The following is a 20,000-nucleotide window of genomic DNA, read 5'->3' on the forward strand; positions in this document are numbered from 1 at the left end:
CAAAAGCATAATGGGGACACATCAGGGCTTAAATTTACAGTTCTAGAACAGGTGTTACCACATTGGAGAGGTGGAGATAGACAAGTTGCTCTTAAAAAAAGAGAAAGTTTCTGGATCTTCACTTTGCAAACACTTGTACCACTAGGTCTTAACGTAGATTTTGAGCTGAGTGCTTTCCTATAAATTGCGTAAAAACACATGAAAACACATTTATGCCGCAATATATATATATTGCTAAATTTCTGTACTAATTGTGTTTTTTTCTCTTGTCTTTGAGATACATCAATCGCCGTTTTCTATATAATATATTAGAGATAGATTAGAGCGGTTTTATATAATTTTTTAATTATTTTATATGTATAACTTATATGCAATTTTAGTGTTAGGAATACCATTTTGTATATGAGATTACTTCGGTGTTATGATTATCTTTTCATATCATGGTAGAAGAATCTATGTTTTTTAATAAAAGTATAAAGGTTGTATTTTACTATGAATTGTATAACATTGTTGTGATAATCTTTGGGCGGACATACATAGTCAATTACCCAATTATTCAGATGTATTAGCATGTTGACCAATAGGAGGAAAGGTCACCATGTGTTAAAGGGTATATATAGTATTCCTTTGCGGGTTAACGTTACTCCTGACGAAGCCGTCATCACGCACGGCGAAACGCGTAGAGCGTAACCCCTCTTGTGAGATCCAGAGGGAGAGTGTCTGTGGTAGAGTTCCGGCGGCGTCCACCAACCGGAAGTGACGTATCGGCTCCCCACAGCAGCGCAGGTCGGAGACCGTTTGATGAAGCAGCGTGCAGAGATCCCGAGAACGCGACTCGGCTGATATCCACACTTGTACACCCTTGCTGTTTACCAATCGGAATCCTGTAAGCCTCCAATTTTATCATTTACGGATAAATATCTGCATTTTAATTTTGGCTTGGTATCTCTCCTTTGGATTCATTTACCTCCTAATTGTTGCTCTTTTTGCTCCTGTCTCTATGGATGGACATTTTTACCATCATACTGTAGATGTTCATATTCACGTTTGCGGCTGAGTTCCTGTTGCAGTGACCACCTATACACTACAAAAAATGTAGATGTTCATAGATGGTTTACATTGCAATTTTTGTGATCTCTAGCTACATATTGTGCTCCAGTGAGAGCTCTGCTATTTTATGTGTGCTGTGTTAAATGTAACTGCACTATGGTAGTATCACGTTTTTTCCTTTAGGCACTGACGCTCCCCTGATTCTTCTTTCTGTGTTTATGTTGCGGACCTTGAAACAGTCCTTTAAGGGTTTGAGTGTTGTTACCTTTATCACTTTATGCACAATATTTTGATATATTCAGTCACTTTATTCACTGCATGGTTTATTTTTGATAGAGTGTTTGAGCGCCATGTAGTGCTCTTTTTGTATAGAGGATGACAGCAGGAAAAGGGCAGGGTACAGGAACAGGACTGGGACTCGGGAACAGGACTGTGACTCTGGAACAGGACTGGGATTAACAAGCAGCAAACAGACAGGGTCAAGCCAGTAAATAAGCAAGGGCCTTTAATATGTAATCAGGACTACAAGGAACAGATCAGGGCAGAAACAGAAGGAGTCAGGATCACAAAACAAGGCCAGGAGATACAGGAAACTATAAAGACAGACAGAAGGACAGGAGCACCAAGAGGAGACATACATAGGAAAACCCAAAGCAGACAGAAACAGCAGCACACCCAGTGGACAGACAAGGAACAGAAACGGAGAACTCCTAAACTGTGTCAGGATATTCCTGACATATTCCCCCCTTTCAGGAGCCTTCTCCGGATGATCCTCCAGGCTCTTTATGGAGACCAAGATGGAAGGCTGACTCACGGTGACCTCTGGAGAACCCTTCAGATTTCACAGGAGTATAGACATCCGCAACAGGTACCTCGGGCGCTGCTGAAAAACCAGAGAGAGGTGCCTTTATCCTTCTCGCAGGAGCATAGGCCTCAGAATAAGGTACAACAGGCATTACAGGGAATTTCACTAGGGGTGCAGCTAACTTCATCACAGGAGCATAGGTATCAGTAACGGGTACATTGGGAATTGCAGGGGACTTCATGAGTGGTGTGTTTAACTTCATCACAGGGGCATGCACATCAGGAATGGGTACATCTGGCTCTTCACACGAGTCAGTGGATAAATAGCATTCTTAACCCCACAGAAGACTTCTCGCTCAAACACATCTTCCATGCCATGTATTGGGGAGGTGTTTTTTTTTTAATGTATTTGGGGGGGAGGGGATATTTTGCATGTTTCTGTGTGTGGGAAGTTTTTGGTATATTTTGTGGGGGGGAATTGCGTGAGGGGGAAGAAATGAGTGTGAGGGGGATTGAGTGAGAGTAGTGTAATTGAAAGAGAGGAGTGAGAAAAAGAGGGAGTAAGAGTGAGACGCAGGGGAAAGAAATATATGAGGCGGGGGGGCAGAGATTGAGTGGGGTAATTGGAGTGGAGGGAGAGTGAGAGGTGAGCCAGAGGGGCGAGAAATAATGGGAAGAGTGAGGGAAATAGAGGGAGCTTGTGAGGAGTGAAATGGGGGGGGGGGAGAGGGGGCAGTGGGGAGGGGGGCCCTGGCCAGAACTGTAATCCTGAGCCCCGGGAAATTTGTTGGCGGCCCTGCCTGAAAGCATCACAAGACATGGTGTAATTGCATTTAGATGTACCTACATATGTCATAGTTGAGTCTGAGTACCTTGACTTGGGTTATCTGGACAAACAGAGTGAACCCCTCACATGTTCCATAACTAAATATTTATTTGCATCTTTATTGACAAATCTACGGAAATCCTCAAGAGAATAAGTATAATTTTCACACATTCTACCTCTCTGATCTTTCTTTTGATTTTAATATGGTATATGTGCGCATCGCTGAACAGACATACGGCACTATATTGAGGGGTGTTTGGACTCTATTTTGTAATAACCCATTGATTGACATTTCTTCCTGGTGAATTTTTCTATATAAATAGTAGTGAGCACATTGGATCTTGACCTAGCCTTTAATATTGATAGGAATGTGTATATAACTCGCCCCTCCTGCGGCACTTAAGGGCATGTGCACTCAGACATAGCAAGATGTAATATTGGTACTGAGGGCCACACTATGTTCTATATCTAGCAACACATTTCTTTCTTCTGCTATGCTTACACACATAGGTATATTAGAATCGGGAACACTTTCACTTTGTACCCCTTTTGTTTAGTTACCAGATAAAGAAAAATAACAACACAAATAACCCCTAATAGTAACCCAACCAGGATCCACTGATCTGTTTGGTAGTTTGCAGTCAGAGTCCTGGGCAAGGTGTTAGTATCTGAAATGTTAAACGTAAAAATATACAATAATTCAGGAATACAGTAGTATGAACATTTTAAGTTCTTATTATTTTGGTTATTTAAAAACTTGAGTAAATGGGTCCTTGATGAGGAAGACCACTTTCCGATGAGTCACATGGATCCACAATGTGAACTCTGCAATCTTGATAGCTATATTTTTTGTAAGCAATACTTGGTACGGGCCCTTCCACCTGGGCTGCAATGCGTGTTTTCATTTAAACGATTTATCCATCACCTAGTCTCCAGGCTCAAGTAGTGCAAAGATCAAGCGCAGACTCCGCCCCCGTCACGGTCCAGTCACCTGATTGATTCCAGCTCCTCTTCTGCCTGCAGCAGCAATCCGGCATCTCATTCGCTGGTCCTCCTATTTGGGCTCAGCCCTACCACCAGGAAGTTGGTTGAGCATAATTCCATGTGCTTGTCGCAAGCACCCAACCTTGATGCACTCTGTTTACTTCCTCATACTCAACCTCGGCTTGTGACCTCTAATATCCTTACCTCTCCACTCCCTGACCATGGCTAATGACCCATACGACCCGCACCTCTCCAATCCTGACCCGGCTACCCACGATGACGAGGCCTGCATTCCGGACGCGGCCTCGTGGCTTCAGGTCAGTGCTTCTACATCCCCACCTCGGCACTGCGGTCCCATCCAGTTTGCGGCGAGCACTCCATTACCATATGCTCAGCCCGACAAACACGGACCCTGCTGAGGTGAGTCAAGTTCTGGCCCTGCAAGACAGCTTATTTCAAAGTCTGCAACTATACCTGCACCAGAACGAGAGACGCATGGATGAGCTTCAGGTCTTTGTACAGTCAAGCTCAGGTACCACCCGCATCAACAGCCCCTGCTATTGTATTAGCACTAGGACCAGTCACACCCAATTGGAACCACGACTTCCTCCGCCCAATCGCTATGGTGGGGATCCGCTCAGCTGTCGGGGTTTTCTCAACCAGTGGTCCATTCAGTTCACGTTATCACCCTCCCCCTTCATATCACAGCGCTCTTGGGTGGCATACATTATATCCCTTCTGACGGACGAGGACTTGACTTGGGCTTCACCTCTCTGGGAGAACCGACCAGACCTTACTAATGATTTGGCTTAATTGCTGCAGGAAATCCGGTGGATATTCGACACACCAAGACGCAAAGTGACCGCGTCCTCTTCACTTCTGCATGTCTCACAGGGCTCTCGTACGGTGTCCTGCTACGTGATCAAGTTTCGGCCTCTCGCTGCCGAGACCGGGTGGAATAACAAGGCATTTACTGCGGTTTTCTGGCATGGTCTCTCTAAACGTCGTATTGACGAACTGTTCGCACTCAAATGGTCAGGGGAACTGGAGGGCCCGCCACAACAGGCGCTGCAGTAGCCAGCAGGGACCAGGCACTAGACACATTGTTATCTCCCTAAACACAAACGCTGAAACTCAGAAAACAAAGGGACATACATTTATACCCTTAAGTGAGAAATATCTGACACACAGATGAACTCACAAAAAAAAAGTACCAATCACATTTTTATCCATACTATTCACATAAAGAGTGTTTCATGAAAATTACCACTAAATAAAGCTATAATCTAAATTTGTGTCATTTTACACTGAACTAAATGTTGCAGTGTGACTATAGAGGTTGTTAATCCTCAAATAAACTTTTAAACAGTGATTCTTCCATACATCAGCTGGAGTATAAAATCCATCAACAATTCAACACACAAGGATTATACTACAGCACTGAAAAGAAAAACACACCTGCTTTGGAACATTTTTTACTGAAGTAATAATCCCCGAAGAACAGGGCATTCCTGGATGGAAGAGTTGAAGGTTCGAGGCGCAGCCGAGGGACTTTAACCCAGCCAGGGCATTATTGGCCAGTAATGCCCTGTTCTGAGGGGATTATTACTATCATAGGCTAAATGTAGGTCTTTTTCATAAATAGACACTTTGTATAGTTATATAGATTTTTTTAATTAAAATAAAATGGTAAATACACTAAAGCACCTTTATATACACTTACACTGCAACTATCTATATCCACACACTGCCGCCCCCTCTGTGTACACACACACACCACACTGCAGCTCCACACACACACAAACTGCTGATACACACAAACTCTGCAGCTACACGCACAAACTCTGCAGCAGACACACAAACTGCAGCAGACACACACACACACACTGCAGTACACACACACACACACACACACACACACACACACACACACACACACACTGCAGCAGCCACCCACACACTAGATAAACAGAAACTGCAGCTACAAACAAACTCTGCAGACAGACACTTTGCAGCTACAAACACACTCTCTCCCTCCTCAACTCAACTGCCTCGGTGGAGCTCTGTGCACAGAGGCAGGGGGACGAGTCACTGTCTGGCTGCTGCTTCCTGACCATCCCCTGCTTTGTCTCAGAGCTGTTCTGACAAAAGGAAAAGCTGAAATAAACAATTGGCAACCTGCCAAAAATTCCGGGCATTACTGAATGAATAATGCCCGGAATTTTAACCAATCAGAGAGCAGGGATTTCAAGAATGCCCAGAAATTTACAGCTTTAGCCTATAATTTATATTATTCATTTTTACTATGTTTCAGTTTCAGTTTAAATTTCAAGTTGAATACAATTAGACTTTAGTCTGTATAGACTACTCACCAAATTAAATCAGTGATTGAGCTCAATCTAGGTTCAGGTTTATATATGTATTTGACAGTTATTGCTTAGATTTCATTATTTGTGATTTAATAAATTTGTTTTATTTTTAACACTTTGTCCTCAGGAATCTCGGTACACCTACACCTATATATCAATCTTCATTGCCTGCTATTCAGTTTCATGCGCCAGGGTTTTCCCCACACCATATCTCTTTTTAGGGGGTAAGCGACCCTTTTTCTACCCAGGCTGCAGAACATCACCAGTGAATCATTTATTGCATAAGGTTAGTTGTCACATTCAGGGCCGCCAACAGGGGGTTGAACTTGAACTCAGTGATAAAGCTCTTTTCAAAGACATTGTATCCGCTCTTGCGGTCTGTGGTTTGGATGGCTGCCAACCTGTTCCTGGAGGTCGGCGTCGAGGAATCCCCATTGAAGTCAATGGCCCCATTGACTTACAATGGGAAACCGCCGCTCCTCCTCTAGGACGCCACCTGCAGGTCTTCGCTGGAAACAGGCCCAAAACCTCCAGATCTGCCATTGGAATGCATGGAGCTGCAATGGCGATCTATGGAAGGCTGCAAAATGGAGCCTGAAAAGGCGGGAACCTGGAACAAAGGGCTATAAACACTAAGTTAACCTTAACCCTTTCCCTCCCGCATCAATCCCAGTGTATGTGTTGGTGCAAAAACTAGAACAGAAATAATAAATTTTTACAGGGGAATATACATTTGGATTCTGCAGCAGGGTAAAAACACACTACTGGACCGCAATCCAGTTAACCCCTTGCTTCCCAAGTGAGAGCAGGGGGTGGCCAAATGGGGTGTAACCCCTTTTATACCGGGCCAAACCCTCTCTCCCATGACAACTGCAACTTCACCAGCAAAGATTTGTGGTCCCTGGATAGATCTGACTAGATAGGTGTATCAAAGACAATACACTAAAGAGTCCCTTTCATAGGCGCACCGCAGACCTTTATGTAATAAATGGTCAGGGGTGAAAAAGTGTAAAGTGTTCTTTTATTTAAATTTTAATAAATCGTAGTGTAATTAAAACAGTATATATTGTAGTTTAATATACTGATTAAAAATAGACACCTAAGGTCTATTCAGTATCTACCATAAGTCTCTTGTTGCTCTTCTGAAATTACCCAAATTGTTGTGGTGTGGTTATAGAAGTCAGATTAATGATTGTCTGTTAATCAAAACCCTGTGTCCCTGCCCGAAATCCCAGTGTCCTTTAGTATAGGTAGATGGACAGACACCTGTCTTATGTGCAGTTGGGGGGACTGTGAGTTTACCAGATAGTTGTACACACTTCCCCTTGTGAGTGGGGTTGGGAACAGGAGATCTTAGCTCTAGTGTAGCCGTTGGAATATGTTGAGAGTCCCGGTATCCCTGTCCACCACCTAGATGTCTGTTATATGTAGAGAACCAACATAAGTTCTACATACATGCAATAAATGCCTGTCAGTTCGTAAAGGGTTATGTCTAGAGTCCCCTTCATGAGCGGGTCAGGTTATGGGCATACATGATCTCTGCTTCTTAAATATTGGGACGGGGCTGTATTGCCACCAGGGCACCTTGGTTTACTATAATGCTCTTAGTCAGAAGTAGTAGTGATAAAAAGCAGGGTGGTGTTCTTTTATTCAAGCTTGATAGTACGTGCACTGGCAGCATGTATCTATACTCATGGACAGTGTGGTGTTGCTGTCCATTAGTCAATACTCATAGCGTCCCTGTTATACTCGTTTCGCAGCATGTATAGCCCCTATTGGGGTTTGCTACACATGCGTGAGGGTGGAGCGATGACACTACTTTTGTCTTGCTGAAAGTTGTTCTTATCTAGCAGCCTAACAGGTAGGGATTGTTATATACAAAAAAGACACAGCGCACAACGCTCATGGTGCAATTACAAAATTATATTAACATGAACAAATTATTGGGTGAGTATTGTGCGTACATCAGTGCAGTTAAAACAAGCAGTTTCGGGATATGTTACCCAACGCCTCAAATGACTGGAACAGATGTCCTCACAGGGGTAGAATTGCTGATGGCTCTGCGGCAGGATTTCAGTAGGGCAGATGGAAAGCCTCTGTGCGTCCTTGCTCCCCAGAGCATTAGTTGAACGGGAGCTGCTGGCCCATACAGTGTTTGTTCTGAGCTGAACACCAGCTGATTACTCTCACTCCTCTCCGTGTGCAGCACTTCCTAGTGGATGACGTCACCGCTGGGAGTCGCCGATTTCACCGTTCAATCTATCAGCTCGCGCAGTAAAGTACTAGTTGAAAGGTAGAGCTGTTAGCAAGAATGTCCTACGCGTTTCGAAAACCGCAGTTTTCTTCATCAGGGACTGGTTTTTAGTGGATTCAGTTAATTTCTAAATACCCCGCGATCGTCACTCATTGGTTAAAGCCTTCTACTCTCCTAGCCAATGGCAGCAATTCTACCCCTGTGAGGACATCTGTTCCAGTCATTTGAGGCGTTGGGTAACATATCCCGAAACTGCTTGTTTTAACTGCACTGATGTACGCACAATACTCACCCAATAATTTGTTCATGTTAATATAATTTTGTAATTGCACCATGAGCGTTGTGCGCTGTGTCTTTTTTGTATTTATCTGTTAGCTCCAGGGGGTTCCTGAGCCCCCCCTTCCATCACAGCTGCAGACGCTCTGATCAAGGTCACGTAATTAATCATTTAATTACTTTATCACTATATCTCACGTTTATTTATTAGCTGCGCACTTTAATCTCTTGTTCACAGGGATTGTTATAGTATGATTGTCATACGTATTAATGAGCGGAGCGCTTGTCCTGGTGTATCATTGGTTGTTAAAGTGAATGCGTGTGGATCCCCTTTGGGGTTAGCCACGCATGCGCGAAAGCGGGGCTATGGGCAGCGCATAGGTCCTGGTTATCTCCTAATTCGGACTGCGCATGCGTCAGGACTGTTCTTTGGAGTTACCCTTACAGGGTATTACTCTGATATTATAGGGTAAGTAAGAGAGAGGTTGCGTTATGTGTTAGGCTAAGTTAGATGTTATGACACACTCAGAGCATGGCTGCGTATATTCAGGGCAGATTAATATCCCACGTAATGTTCTCCGTTGGGAATCAGACTGCGCATGCGTCAGGAACAGAACTGTGTAGTCACCTGTACTGTAGAGTTACACTTATAGAGTTTTTACTATAGTACTTATAGGTAAGCAGGAGCCGGGTGACCTCATATGTTTATGCTCATTTAGTTTTTATGGCACAATTCGAATATTTGCTGCGTTTGTGCAAGACAAGGTAAAATCCCACGTGATGTTATAGATATCCCGTTCGTGGGGAGATCGATCAAATTGTACGTATTTTCCCCATAGGGGCTGGCTGCGCAAAGTATCGTCCCAAGGAAGCACTGCCCTGCGGCAGTGCTAACACCTCTTTAAATGGGTGTATCAAATTGGATAATCATGAGTATATGTAAGCACAAGTTTTGCTTTGTGTGAGCTGTAGGAGGTTCAGGTAGAGTTACTATTTGTACCCTTTTGCCGACAAATAGTGTCTGTCTCAGCAACAGTAGTCTGGTCCGAGACCCCAAATATCAGGGTCGCGCAGCATAGTAGCTGTGTGCCTGAATTATTAAATAGCTAATTGGGCAGGGTCCCTACCTAAGGGCCTGTCCCTGTAGCAGCCACAATCTATTAACTTGAGTCGGGGCCCAGGGGGAATCTGGCCTAGTGCACACCTCTTACCCCTATCATTTCCCAGCACCGACTGCTAGCATGGTCAGAGCGCGCAATATGTAACTAATCCTAAAGCAGGGGATTGCTGCAGCCCTATTGGCTCTGCGGGAACACCTGATGCCTGCCCCTGTGCATGCTGGGGGCTGTAGTTTTTTGGGAGCTATTCTCTCATTGGCCGCCTCGTGCGCCTATCCCACGCATGCGCCAAGCTAGGGTAATGGTCGCTGGCTGCAGGGACTTACTGCGCAACCACATTACCGATGTCGACGCCCTGTAGCGAGAGCCGCCGGGAACCTCTGGCGACGAAGTTGCCGCCACATCCACTGCCTGCACGCGCACGCCCCCAACACCGGCCACAACTCTCCCGACTGCAGCGGAGGTGTGCGGCAGGGAGGGGAAGTAACAGAGTCCAGAGGGCAACCTGGCTACATATATATATATATATATATATATATATATATATATATATATATATATATATATATATATATATATAAATGTGTGTATTTGGGGGGGTTAGTGTGTGTGTATTTGGGGGGGGGGTTATGTGTTTTTTGGGGAGGGTAGTGTATGTATGTGTAGCCATGTGTAAAATTGGTGTACATATCTCTTTCTCATACTGGCAGTAAACCTGGTAAGTATGCAGGATTGCCAGTAACAATCATGGAGGTTTGCCCTCAAACCCTGGTGAGGTGTCATATGTCCCAAAGGAAGTGACACAGAGGGTGTCTGTTTCTGGAGGTGATATAAGGCACAGCACTGCCTAAAGTTAGTAGTTCAGCTCAGTCCTGTTGTTGTTCTGACTTTGTTCAGGAGAGTCATGTGGAGGTCTGCAACAGTGTTGCAGAGGATGATGCAAGAGCTGTGAATCTGTGCAGCTAAAAGCAGAAAGACAAGCTGGTGAATCTCTTTAAGGGGAGAGGTGGAGAGCAACTCTATTAGAGGAGAAGGAACCTTCCTAATGGAGTTCAGCAAAGGAATGAGCGGCTAAGCTGCTAGCTGTGAGGGGCAGCTGGCCCATACCACCATCACAAGCAATAAAGATGCCCTGTTCAAAGACAACCCCACTGTGTGAGTGTGAAGTTACTCTCCAGCGGAAGGCACCACCAAGAAGGAGTTCCTCATCAGAACCATCTCCTTGCGGATGCAGAGATCCTGATGAGGTGGAGGCGCTGCACTGGATATAGGTAGGACTCATGCACACTACCTCAGCTGCCTGTCTGGGTTGGCAATCCCCACACAACATCATGCGGGAGACTCAGGAGTCCTGTTGCCAACAGGTGCACCACCAAACACGACCGTGTAATGGGGACCGGTTAGACCACAGGGGCCAATGTGAGATTGGGTGGGTCAGGCAGGTCCAGAAAATCCATTACATATGTATGAAAAAAAACTAAATAAAGGGACTTATTATTGTGAGATGCATTTTATTCCCCTAAATATGTTGGTGTATGTTAATGCTTATACAGCATATACCTATTGGTGTGTACAGTATATGTATGTGTTTGTGAGGGTGTAATATTCATGAATGTGTTGGGGCTCCCGGATTATTTTGAAGAAATAATTTTTTTCTTTATAAAATGGCTCCTCTTCCTTGAGAGGTTTGCAGACCCTTGACCTCCTCCATAAGGGGCTGTTCTCTGGAATTGGACTTCTCATCTTATTTTCTTCACTGGGACTGGTTTTAACACTTTATTATATTGTTGTATACACCTTATTGAAACATTTAACACTGGTTATTTTCATTATATACCAATCCCTTTCTACACCGCACAATATATACATTGTATATTAGATACACATCTTTCCCAATCAATACGTAAAGCACCCGAGCCTTAGCGCTACTTTATTACTAGTGTAACGTTGTTAGTCTACTCTGCCTGTCTCTTCCCCCTGTCACGTAAGTCCTTAGCAGTCTAGGCTGTGACAGGCTATTCTGTGGGCTTTAGACCCCCCCTCCTCCTCATGCTCCTCTCTGAGTGACAGAAGTGTGGTGGTGACTCATGGCCTGTGTATGGCCTATCAGGTATCAGTACAGACCTTGAACCCTCCCCTTCTGGTTCATCAGAGAGGCAGTGCTACATTTAGTTCTCTCTCTTCCACCCTTCCAACCGAGTAGAGGTGTGGGTCCTGACTCTTCTCCCTGTGGGAGAGACAGGTTAGCCAGGCTCTCATGGCTGGCTGGCTCAGGAAAATCTAAGGCTCCACACTATGAGAGCCAGCACCATCAAGAGGCCTGGGATCCTCTGATGACCCTATGCACAGCAGCAAAGAAGATCTGCAGTGACTGCTGAATAAAGACCTGTAACGGGAGTTATCCCTGTTCAAGTAATTTGCCTCTAATCCAGCAGTGTGGTGGTTAACTGCTGGTAGTCAATTAACAAACACCACCTGTCTGATTGCTTAGAAAAGCCTGTCTTTTGAGACAGGAAGTGAGACTCCTTAGCTCACACCTGATCTGAACTTGGAGACACTTGTCTTGAGCCCTGCCAGAAGAAACAGCAGAGCTGCTTTCAAGACACAGAGGAAACTTCTAAACCTGAATGCTGACACACCCTGAGGAAAAGGGAGCTGAACCAGGGACAGAGAAGATTTTCCCTCCAAACCACAAAGAACAGATAAGACTTTCATTTATGAGACTTTCTATATCTGCTTATTTCATGCTATATGTTTGGGGCTGGGAGACATGCTTATCTAGGGGAGTTGTGAACTGCATAGTATTTCACTAGAAATACTCCCAAGTGAATAGAAGCTTTGTTTACCCCTTGTTTGGATGGTTTCCTGATGTTAAGGAAACAGGCGCAATAAAAGGCTTATTTAATTTCACTATAATCAGTCTCCCTTGCATACCTCTGTGAGCGTCCGCCTACAAGACACCTTTGCTTTCATCATACTCCTGCTGAGTGTCAGTCCCTGGGCAGGAGGAAAGAAGTGTGCTTTGGTGGGGACTGATCTCTGAGCACCCTGGAGCCCACTACAGCTGGAGGTGCTAAGCACCCTGAGGAACGTCAGTGATCATCAAAAGCCTGTCCTGGTCTCCATATAAATCGCAGACAACTCAGCTCTCCTGAACCCTCACAGGTATGCCGCACCATAACCCCTGTAGCCGCATCCCTAGAGGGTGGGGGTACATGTGCTACACTATATATATTTCTGCTTACCAGGGTGTCTGGTCAATGTTTCCCTGACCTCCGGGGACTCCTGGTTCACGAAATACCTGCATCAGCCAAGAATACAAAATGGCCGTGGGGTTGTGTGGAGTCTCGTGTCAAACACCGGCACAAATAAACTTAAATAACTTGGTAACCTGGGGGTCCCTGAAAGTTTGGGGTCAACAGAACAGCTTAGGAGCACCCACCCTATTTAGGAATGTAAATAGGATAAAAAGGGGGAATTGTTGTTTTACATCTTTACAGATGAAATGGTAAAAAAAAACAAAAAACTAATGCACAATGACACTGCACAAAAATCAGTGTTTATATTTGCAGAGGGAGTGGAGCCGTGGAAAAAAAACCACCTTTCAAATCTCCTAATCTCAGACCCTTCATTCGTCTACTTCTGATTGGTTCAGTCTGAGCTCAGCAGTGAGTCAGGGAGGTGGGGTTAGAATTCTACTTGTTAAAGTCCAAGCTGACATCTGGGAGAGCAGAGACGTTTATGACTCCGGGAGTGATCTGACGTGTCAGACCTACCATGGACCTCAAGGAAGATTCCTGCATTGTGATGAATGATGGGCATAAAATCCCAGTCATTGGTTTTGGAACATACGCCCCAGAAAAGGTGAGTATGTAACACGCTGTTCCAAGCGTGTTCTTTTCCTGCTCCATTTAGTTAGAACAGGAAATTGCTTCAGGGGCTCTCTGCAAGGGAGGGTTGATAGATGACAGGCAGACACCCTGCATGCTTGTGGGGAATATGTATGAAGTATCACAAACTGGAGCATTGCTCCACAAAATGTCACCATTGTGTCATTTTCAATGTAGCAAGGCGCTTTCATTCTTTGCCCCAATTTGCATCGTGAGCGTTTGGGGGGGAAGGGGGGTGGCTCAGTTGTAAGAGGCATTTGGGTCATCCAGTAACTCCTGTTATAACCGCTCCCCAAAATGTATGTTTTTTTTTTTTTTCGTTCTTGTATAGCGCTGCTAGTTTTACATAGCGCTTTACAGAGACATTTTGCAGGCACAGATTCCTGCCCCGTGAAGCTTACAATCTATTTTTTGGTGCCACAGGGAGATAAAGTGACTTGCCCAAGGTCACAAGGTTTCCCTGCTTCAAACTCGGTGCCACGCAGTGTCTTTACTCACTGAGCCACTCCTTATTATAATGAGATGGATCAAAAGTTGCGTCTGTAACTGGTGCAGTTTTCCGCCCTCTCTGTGCCAGGTTTAGGGGGTGTTAGCCTCTGCTCCACAGAGATCTGTGCCAAATGTAAGCAGCAGCAGCATTACAATGATTCATCCATCTGCCGCTGCTCGCAAATTGCACCATGTTTGATACATGCCACCCATTGTTTAAATATATCTTTAAAGGGGCAGTGCTCCTTTTCTACAGGTCTGTTAAATTCAAGCATATCAGCTGCTAATGTTTCTGTTTGACTAATTATGGCTTCATAATTACTTTATCAGCAATGGAGAAAGCAGAACAAACAATTTAGCTGTAAATTTGAAAACTGACATTTGTTTACCAAGTAAATAAAAAGTATATTTGACACTTTTTTTTTCTTTTAAACACGTTGATCAGTGCAGCTTAACTTATTAACACTTTGAGCTCCAGTATGCCACAGCCCCTATGGCAAAAACTCATTGTTCCATAGTCAAAATCTCATTGAAGGGCAAACAAATACTTCATCCCGTAGCTGCAAAAAGGGGCTTAACTTCTAGGCAACCTGCCAAACGTTTCAAGTAAGGAAAATAAAATACAATTGGAAGCCCATACTTTCATTAAGGTGTTTTTTTTTTTAACAGTGTGTATGTGGTGGATCTTTTTATTTAACTCTGACAAATTGCTCAAACATCATCTATTATGATATTTCATTACTTAGTTTCCCAAGAGTCTGGCTGAGAAGGGCACCAAGGTGGCCATTGAAGTTGGATATCGCCACATTGATTGTGCCTTCATATACGGCAACGAGCCAGAGGTTGGCCGGGCCATAAAGGCGAAGATTGCAGACGGGACAGTGAGGAGAGAAGACCTGTTCTACACTGGGAAGGTATCTAGATTAATGTCATTGTTTGATCTTTGATAAACGTAGTACAGGTTGTCCTCATTATCCAACGTTTCACTTTACAATGAATGGCATATCCAACACTTTACAATGCATCCCTACGGGCCATTTTTCGACGACGCAATGCGTTAACCAACGCTCACCGCCACTGATTAACATGGGACTCACTTTACAACGTTTCACTATCCAACGCTACTTCCAGAACGGATTCCGTTGGATAACCGAGGACTGCCGGTACTGTTTTTAGCCAAGAAACATTGATACATGGTTGTGCTCATCTCAGAACTTGAAGGACTTATATGTGCATTACAATTTTGGGCAACATTAAACGGACCACATATACTTCTTAGGTCTTCCATGTAGCTCTTGCGGAGCCTTCCTCTAATCAACTTCTCCATCTGCCTTTTCAGCTTTGGAGCACTTTCCAAGTACCTGACAAGGTTCGTCCAGCCCTGGAAAAATCCCTGAAGGATCTTCAGCTGGAATACATCGATCTGTTCATCATCCACTCACCCATTGAGCTTAAGGTCAGTTTATCCAATAATTGGGTTATTTAAAAGACTAAAACTGGAATGCAGATGCTAATGCCAATTGCTGACTATAGGGATATAGTGTATGGTACAGCTCCCTAAATTCCACTCTGCAAACTTGACATTCTATCAAATTCAATTTGATGTTTTATCTTTTGTAAATACAACACACAACATTGGAGTAGGTTAGCTTCCCCAGAAGCAACATACATTTTCCTGTGTCGCCATGGCTGGTTCTGGCTTCTCATCTGCCCTCCCTGACACGTAAGTCCTGGTAGCTGCAGCCAGTGTCAGGCCAATCTTGGGTTTGCCCCCACAAGCAGCTTTCTCTGAGTGACAGGAGTGGAGGCGGGACATGGTCTGTGTGTGGCCCAATCCTGGGTGCAGTCCTTGTACCTTCCCCCTCTGTACTAGGGAAGAGGCAGCACTAAATTGAGTAGTTCAGCTCTGATACTGAGTGAAAGGGTTACTTTTTTTACTTTGGTAGGAATCACTTTACTCAACCTAGGGAGATTTGGACAGCACTGGTTTAGCAGTCTCCGAAACAAAGACAAATACGAGCACGGGAAGAGAGGAGTCAAACAATAGAGCTGCTGCTTCCACACTTGAAAGTTTTATTCAGTTGTGCCCTGGCAGCAGACACCAAAGTTCTCAATTACTCACTTCCGGGACTCACTGCTGGGGCTCCGCTCAAGCTAACCCCACACTCTGCAGATCAGACCCGGCCTCCGCTCTCCTACCTGCCTGCATTCTCTGCTCTCTGCTGCCCCGTTCCCCCCCCTGCTCTGATGGCCAAAACCGGGACACTCACAAAAAAATGGGACATTTTAAAGAAAGTCGGCAGCCGGGACAGACCATAAAAAAAACGGGACTGTCCCGGCTATACTGGATAATCTGGTCACCCTATGTTTGGACCTTTCATCCCTAGCTGCACCTATACCAGACCACTGGGAAGGTGCTGAGGCTTGATCCCCCTATGTTACCTAATGTGGCCATCTTCTGGGCGGCCAGGGTATAGTTTCATCTCTTTAGGTCCCCTGTCGGACTTTGTGCTGCTCTCCCTCTGCTCCTGCAACTTCTGATAGGGGAGGGGCTTACTGTTGCTAGGCCTCGTCCATAGTACAAGATACGGAGCGAGTTATTCTGCCCGGAAACTGTTCAAATTACTTTTTGGCAGTTGAGTTGTGCTTGCTTGCTGTGAGAATATGGACAACAGCTATTGAAAATTTGGTTTTTGAGGTTTAAAATGTGAATCTTTAATTCATACCAAGACAGAAATATCAATGATAAATTTGTGATGTATTCTCTATTACTTGTGTAACCCTTGTTAGACACAGATACTATATCTAGGGTGTGTGAGGGCTGGCTACACGTGTATGAGTGTGCATACCTGCCGGTAACAGGAGGGCCTGAGCTTCCCGCGATGTTGTAGGGGAGACAGGACCAGGCTTCTGGGGTAGTTGCCTCGTTCTTTTAGTGGTGGTGCAGCGCCTCCATCCTTTATACCTTCCCATAGTATGGGGTAGGTCCCGTATAGAAGAAGTGACCCCTGGTCCCAGGGTGGATGCTCCAGAATCACACACAGTCTCTATTAAGATCAGCAGTGTCTCTCTTTATTGTACAAAGCAGCCTTGCAGCATACAGCCGCCACAACAACAGCAGTAGTAGCAGCACACAGCAGTGATGCCAAGGTACACAGCCTTTCACCCCTCCTCTCCTTTCCTCCAGGATGGTACTCCACAGGATGGTCTGTGCGGGGCCTCAATCCCCAGTGCCCACCTCAGAGGGTCCCCTCTGGGCGGGGGTAGATCCTCCCCATCACCCCCTCATCAGGGTGAGAGGCATTGATCCCACCGGAGCTCTGCTCCCTCGCTGACTATCATAGGCCAGAGTCCTCTTAGTATCTCTCCTGCTCCCAGGAGAGAGCTTGACCTATTCCTCTCTTTTCCAACTCTCAGGACAGACTTCCAGAAGTAGACTAACTGTCACTTACAGGAATGGGCTGCTAAATAGTCTCAGCCCCACCCCCCATGATGTCAACAGGACCTCCCCTCTGTCTCATGCCTTCCACAGAGTCAGGGGCCAGCATCTATCACTCAGGGCAGGGCTTGAAGGGGGGAAAACCCGTGATTACTACTGGTGCCTGCCCTTAACAGGACTTACCTCAGTAGGAGAAAGATATGTATAGCCTGTGCTATTTACAGGGGGCTACACTTGTATATAATTGTTTATTTTTATTTATTTGTAGTGTACAATGCTTATTTCAATACTTCACATTTTATTAAAAAAAAAAATTAACAAGGCATGTTTTCATGCATGACAGTGTATATATATGTTTGCAGAATACTGTACTTCTGTAAATTGCATGGCATTATGCATTTTATTATTAGCTAAAGGTGTCTCCTCATGCATGATAAGGTGTATATATATTTCTGCAAACTCCTGTTATTGCATGGCATTATGCATTTTATTATTTGCTAAATGCGTGTTCTCATGCATGACACTTCTTTGACACGCCCACCCCCTCGCTACAGTCCACACATTGCCGGAGAGTAAACATCGCGCGAGGCTAGTACAGTAGCTCTGTAGCTATGGACAAAGCCTTAGAGAAAGCATATGCCGTATATATGTGTGTATATATGTATATATGTGTGTGTATATACACACACACAAACACACACACACACACACACACACACACATACACACACACACACACACACACATATAACTCCAAAGTGACAGTGACGTGATAACAAATGGAGTAATGCTCCCACCCAGTGGTAGTAAGTGGGAATACTCCTTAACAAAAACAATGTTAGAGATCTGTGTAAAATAACACAGACCAAGTGAAATAAAATGCAATAGATATACAAATCAAATACTCTGCCTCCCACTCGACCTTCAAAAGAACTAGTCATTCAGTCTATATAGTATATATATAGTATATATATATATATATATATATATATATATATATATATATATATATATATATATATATATATATCTTATACTATATTAGTGAAAGCACTGTATGTTTGCCTGCCTGGATGTCCGGTGTCCCTAGGGGAAATCTCATTGGTCCCTTGGGCCGCCCGCCCCCGCACACCTCTCATTGGCCTGAGGCGGAGTGACGGCCCACACACACACACACAACACAGCAGCTCTATACACACACACACAACACAGCAGCTCTATACACACACACACACACACACACACAACACAGCAGCTCTACACACACACACTACACAGCAGCTCTATACACACACACACACACAACACAGCAGCTCTATACACACACACACACAACACAGCAGCTCTATACACACACACACACAACACAGCAGCTCTATACACACACACACACACACACACACCCTCTGTCCGCCCCCCTCCCCCCCCCCCTCACGTGCGCCGTCCTGCACTGGCTCCGGACGGGAAGCGCGGCCATCCTACCCCAGCCGCTCCCTTACCTCCCCGGCGCTACCACCCGCTCAGGTAAGTCACTGTGCGTCCCGCCTCAGCCTCAGGCCCACTGCGCGTCCCGCCTCAGCCTCAGGCCCACTGCGCATGCCGCCTCAGCCTCAGGCCCACTGCGCGTCCCGCCTCAGCCTCAAGCCCACACACACAGGGCGCTTCCTACCCGCCGCTCAGCCAGACGCCACATCGAGCGGGCGCCGGGGGGGGGGGGGAGCGCGAGTCTTAGGCCCACACAGGGCGCTTCCTGCAGCCGCCTGCACGCCTCACTCAGCAGGACGGCACATCGGGGGACCAAGCGGGCGCCGGGGGGGGGGGGGGCGCAAGTCACAGGGAACGGGGGGGGGGGGGGAGTCACGGGGAATGGGGGGGGGGGAGTCACGGGGAACGGGGGAGCCACCAGCCGAACCAGCAGGGGGACGGACGCACGGAGGAGGGGGGGGGGGAAATGCCCATACATAAATTATGACAATACATATGCCCACTGCTCTCCACTCCCCCCCCCCACTCCCCTCCCCCCCCCCGCTCCCCTTTCCCCCCCCCCCCGCTCCCCTTTCTCCCCCCCCGCTCCCCTTTCTCCCCCCCCCCGCTCCCCTTTCTCCCCCCCCGCTCCCCTTTCTCCCCCCCGCTCCCCTTTCTCCCCCCCTTTCTCCCCCCCGCTCCCCCTTTCTCCCCCCCCCACTCCCCTTTCTCCCCCCCCCGATCCCCTTTCTCCCCCCCCCCGCTCCCCCTTTCTCCCCCCCCGCTCCCCTTTCTCCCCCCCCCGCTCCCCTTTCTCCCCCCCCCGCTCCCCTTTCTCCCCCCCCGCTCCCCTTTCTCCCACCCCGCTCCCCTTTCTCCCCCCCCCGCTCCCCTTTCTCCCCCCCCCCGCTCCCCTTTCTCCCCCCCCCGCTCCCCTTTCTCCCCCCCCCCGCTCCCCTTTCTCCCCCCCCCCGCTCCCCTTTCTCCCCCCCCCCCCCGCTCCCCTTTCTCCCCCCCCCGCTCCCCTTTCTCCCCCC

General features: G+C 46.2%; 1 protein-coding gene and 1 long non-coding RNA gene across 2 annotated transcripts in view; one reads left to right on the forward strand and one right to left on the reverse strand.

The window, feature by feature from the left end:
* Positions 1-1,428: 1,428 nt before the first annotated feature.
* LOC142496122 (uncharacterized) overlaps positions 1,429-20,000 on the reverse strand; it is a 47,385-nt gene continuing 28,813 nt past the window's right edge. Inside the window, exon 3 of the long non-coding RNA XR_012801901.1 lies at positions 1,429-1,933. This is a non-coding gene — a long non-coding RNA (uncharacterized LOC142496122). The remainder of the gene's footprint in view (positions 1,934-20,000) is intronic.
* Positions 13,329-20,000, forward strand: part of LOC142496121 (aldo-keto reductase family 1 member C3-like) — a 39,721-nt gene continuing 33,049 nt past the window's right edge. Inside the window, exons 1-3 of the mRNA XM_075602548.1 lie at positions 13,329-13,545; positions 14,807-14,974; positions 15,400-15,516. Of these exons, the coding sequence (XP_075458663.1) occupies positions 13,459-13,545; positions 14,807-14,974; positions 15,400-15,516 (372 nt within the window). The 5' untranslated portion in view covers positions 13,329-13,458. The remainder of the gene's footprint in view (positions 13,546-14,806; positions 14,975-15,399; positions 15,517-20,000) is intronic.

Source organism: Ascaphus truei, chromosome 5, assembly GCF_040206685.1.
Source record: "Ascaphus truei isolate aAscTru1 chromosome 5, aAscTru1.hap1, whole genome shotgun sequence".
Classification (NCBI taxonomy): Eukaryota; Metazoa; Chordata; class Amphibia; order Anura; family Ascaphidae; genus Ascaphus; species Ascaphus truei.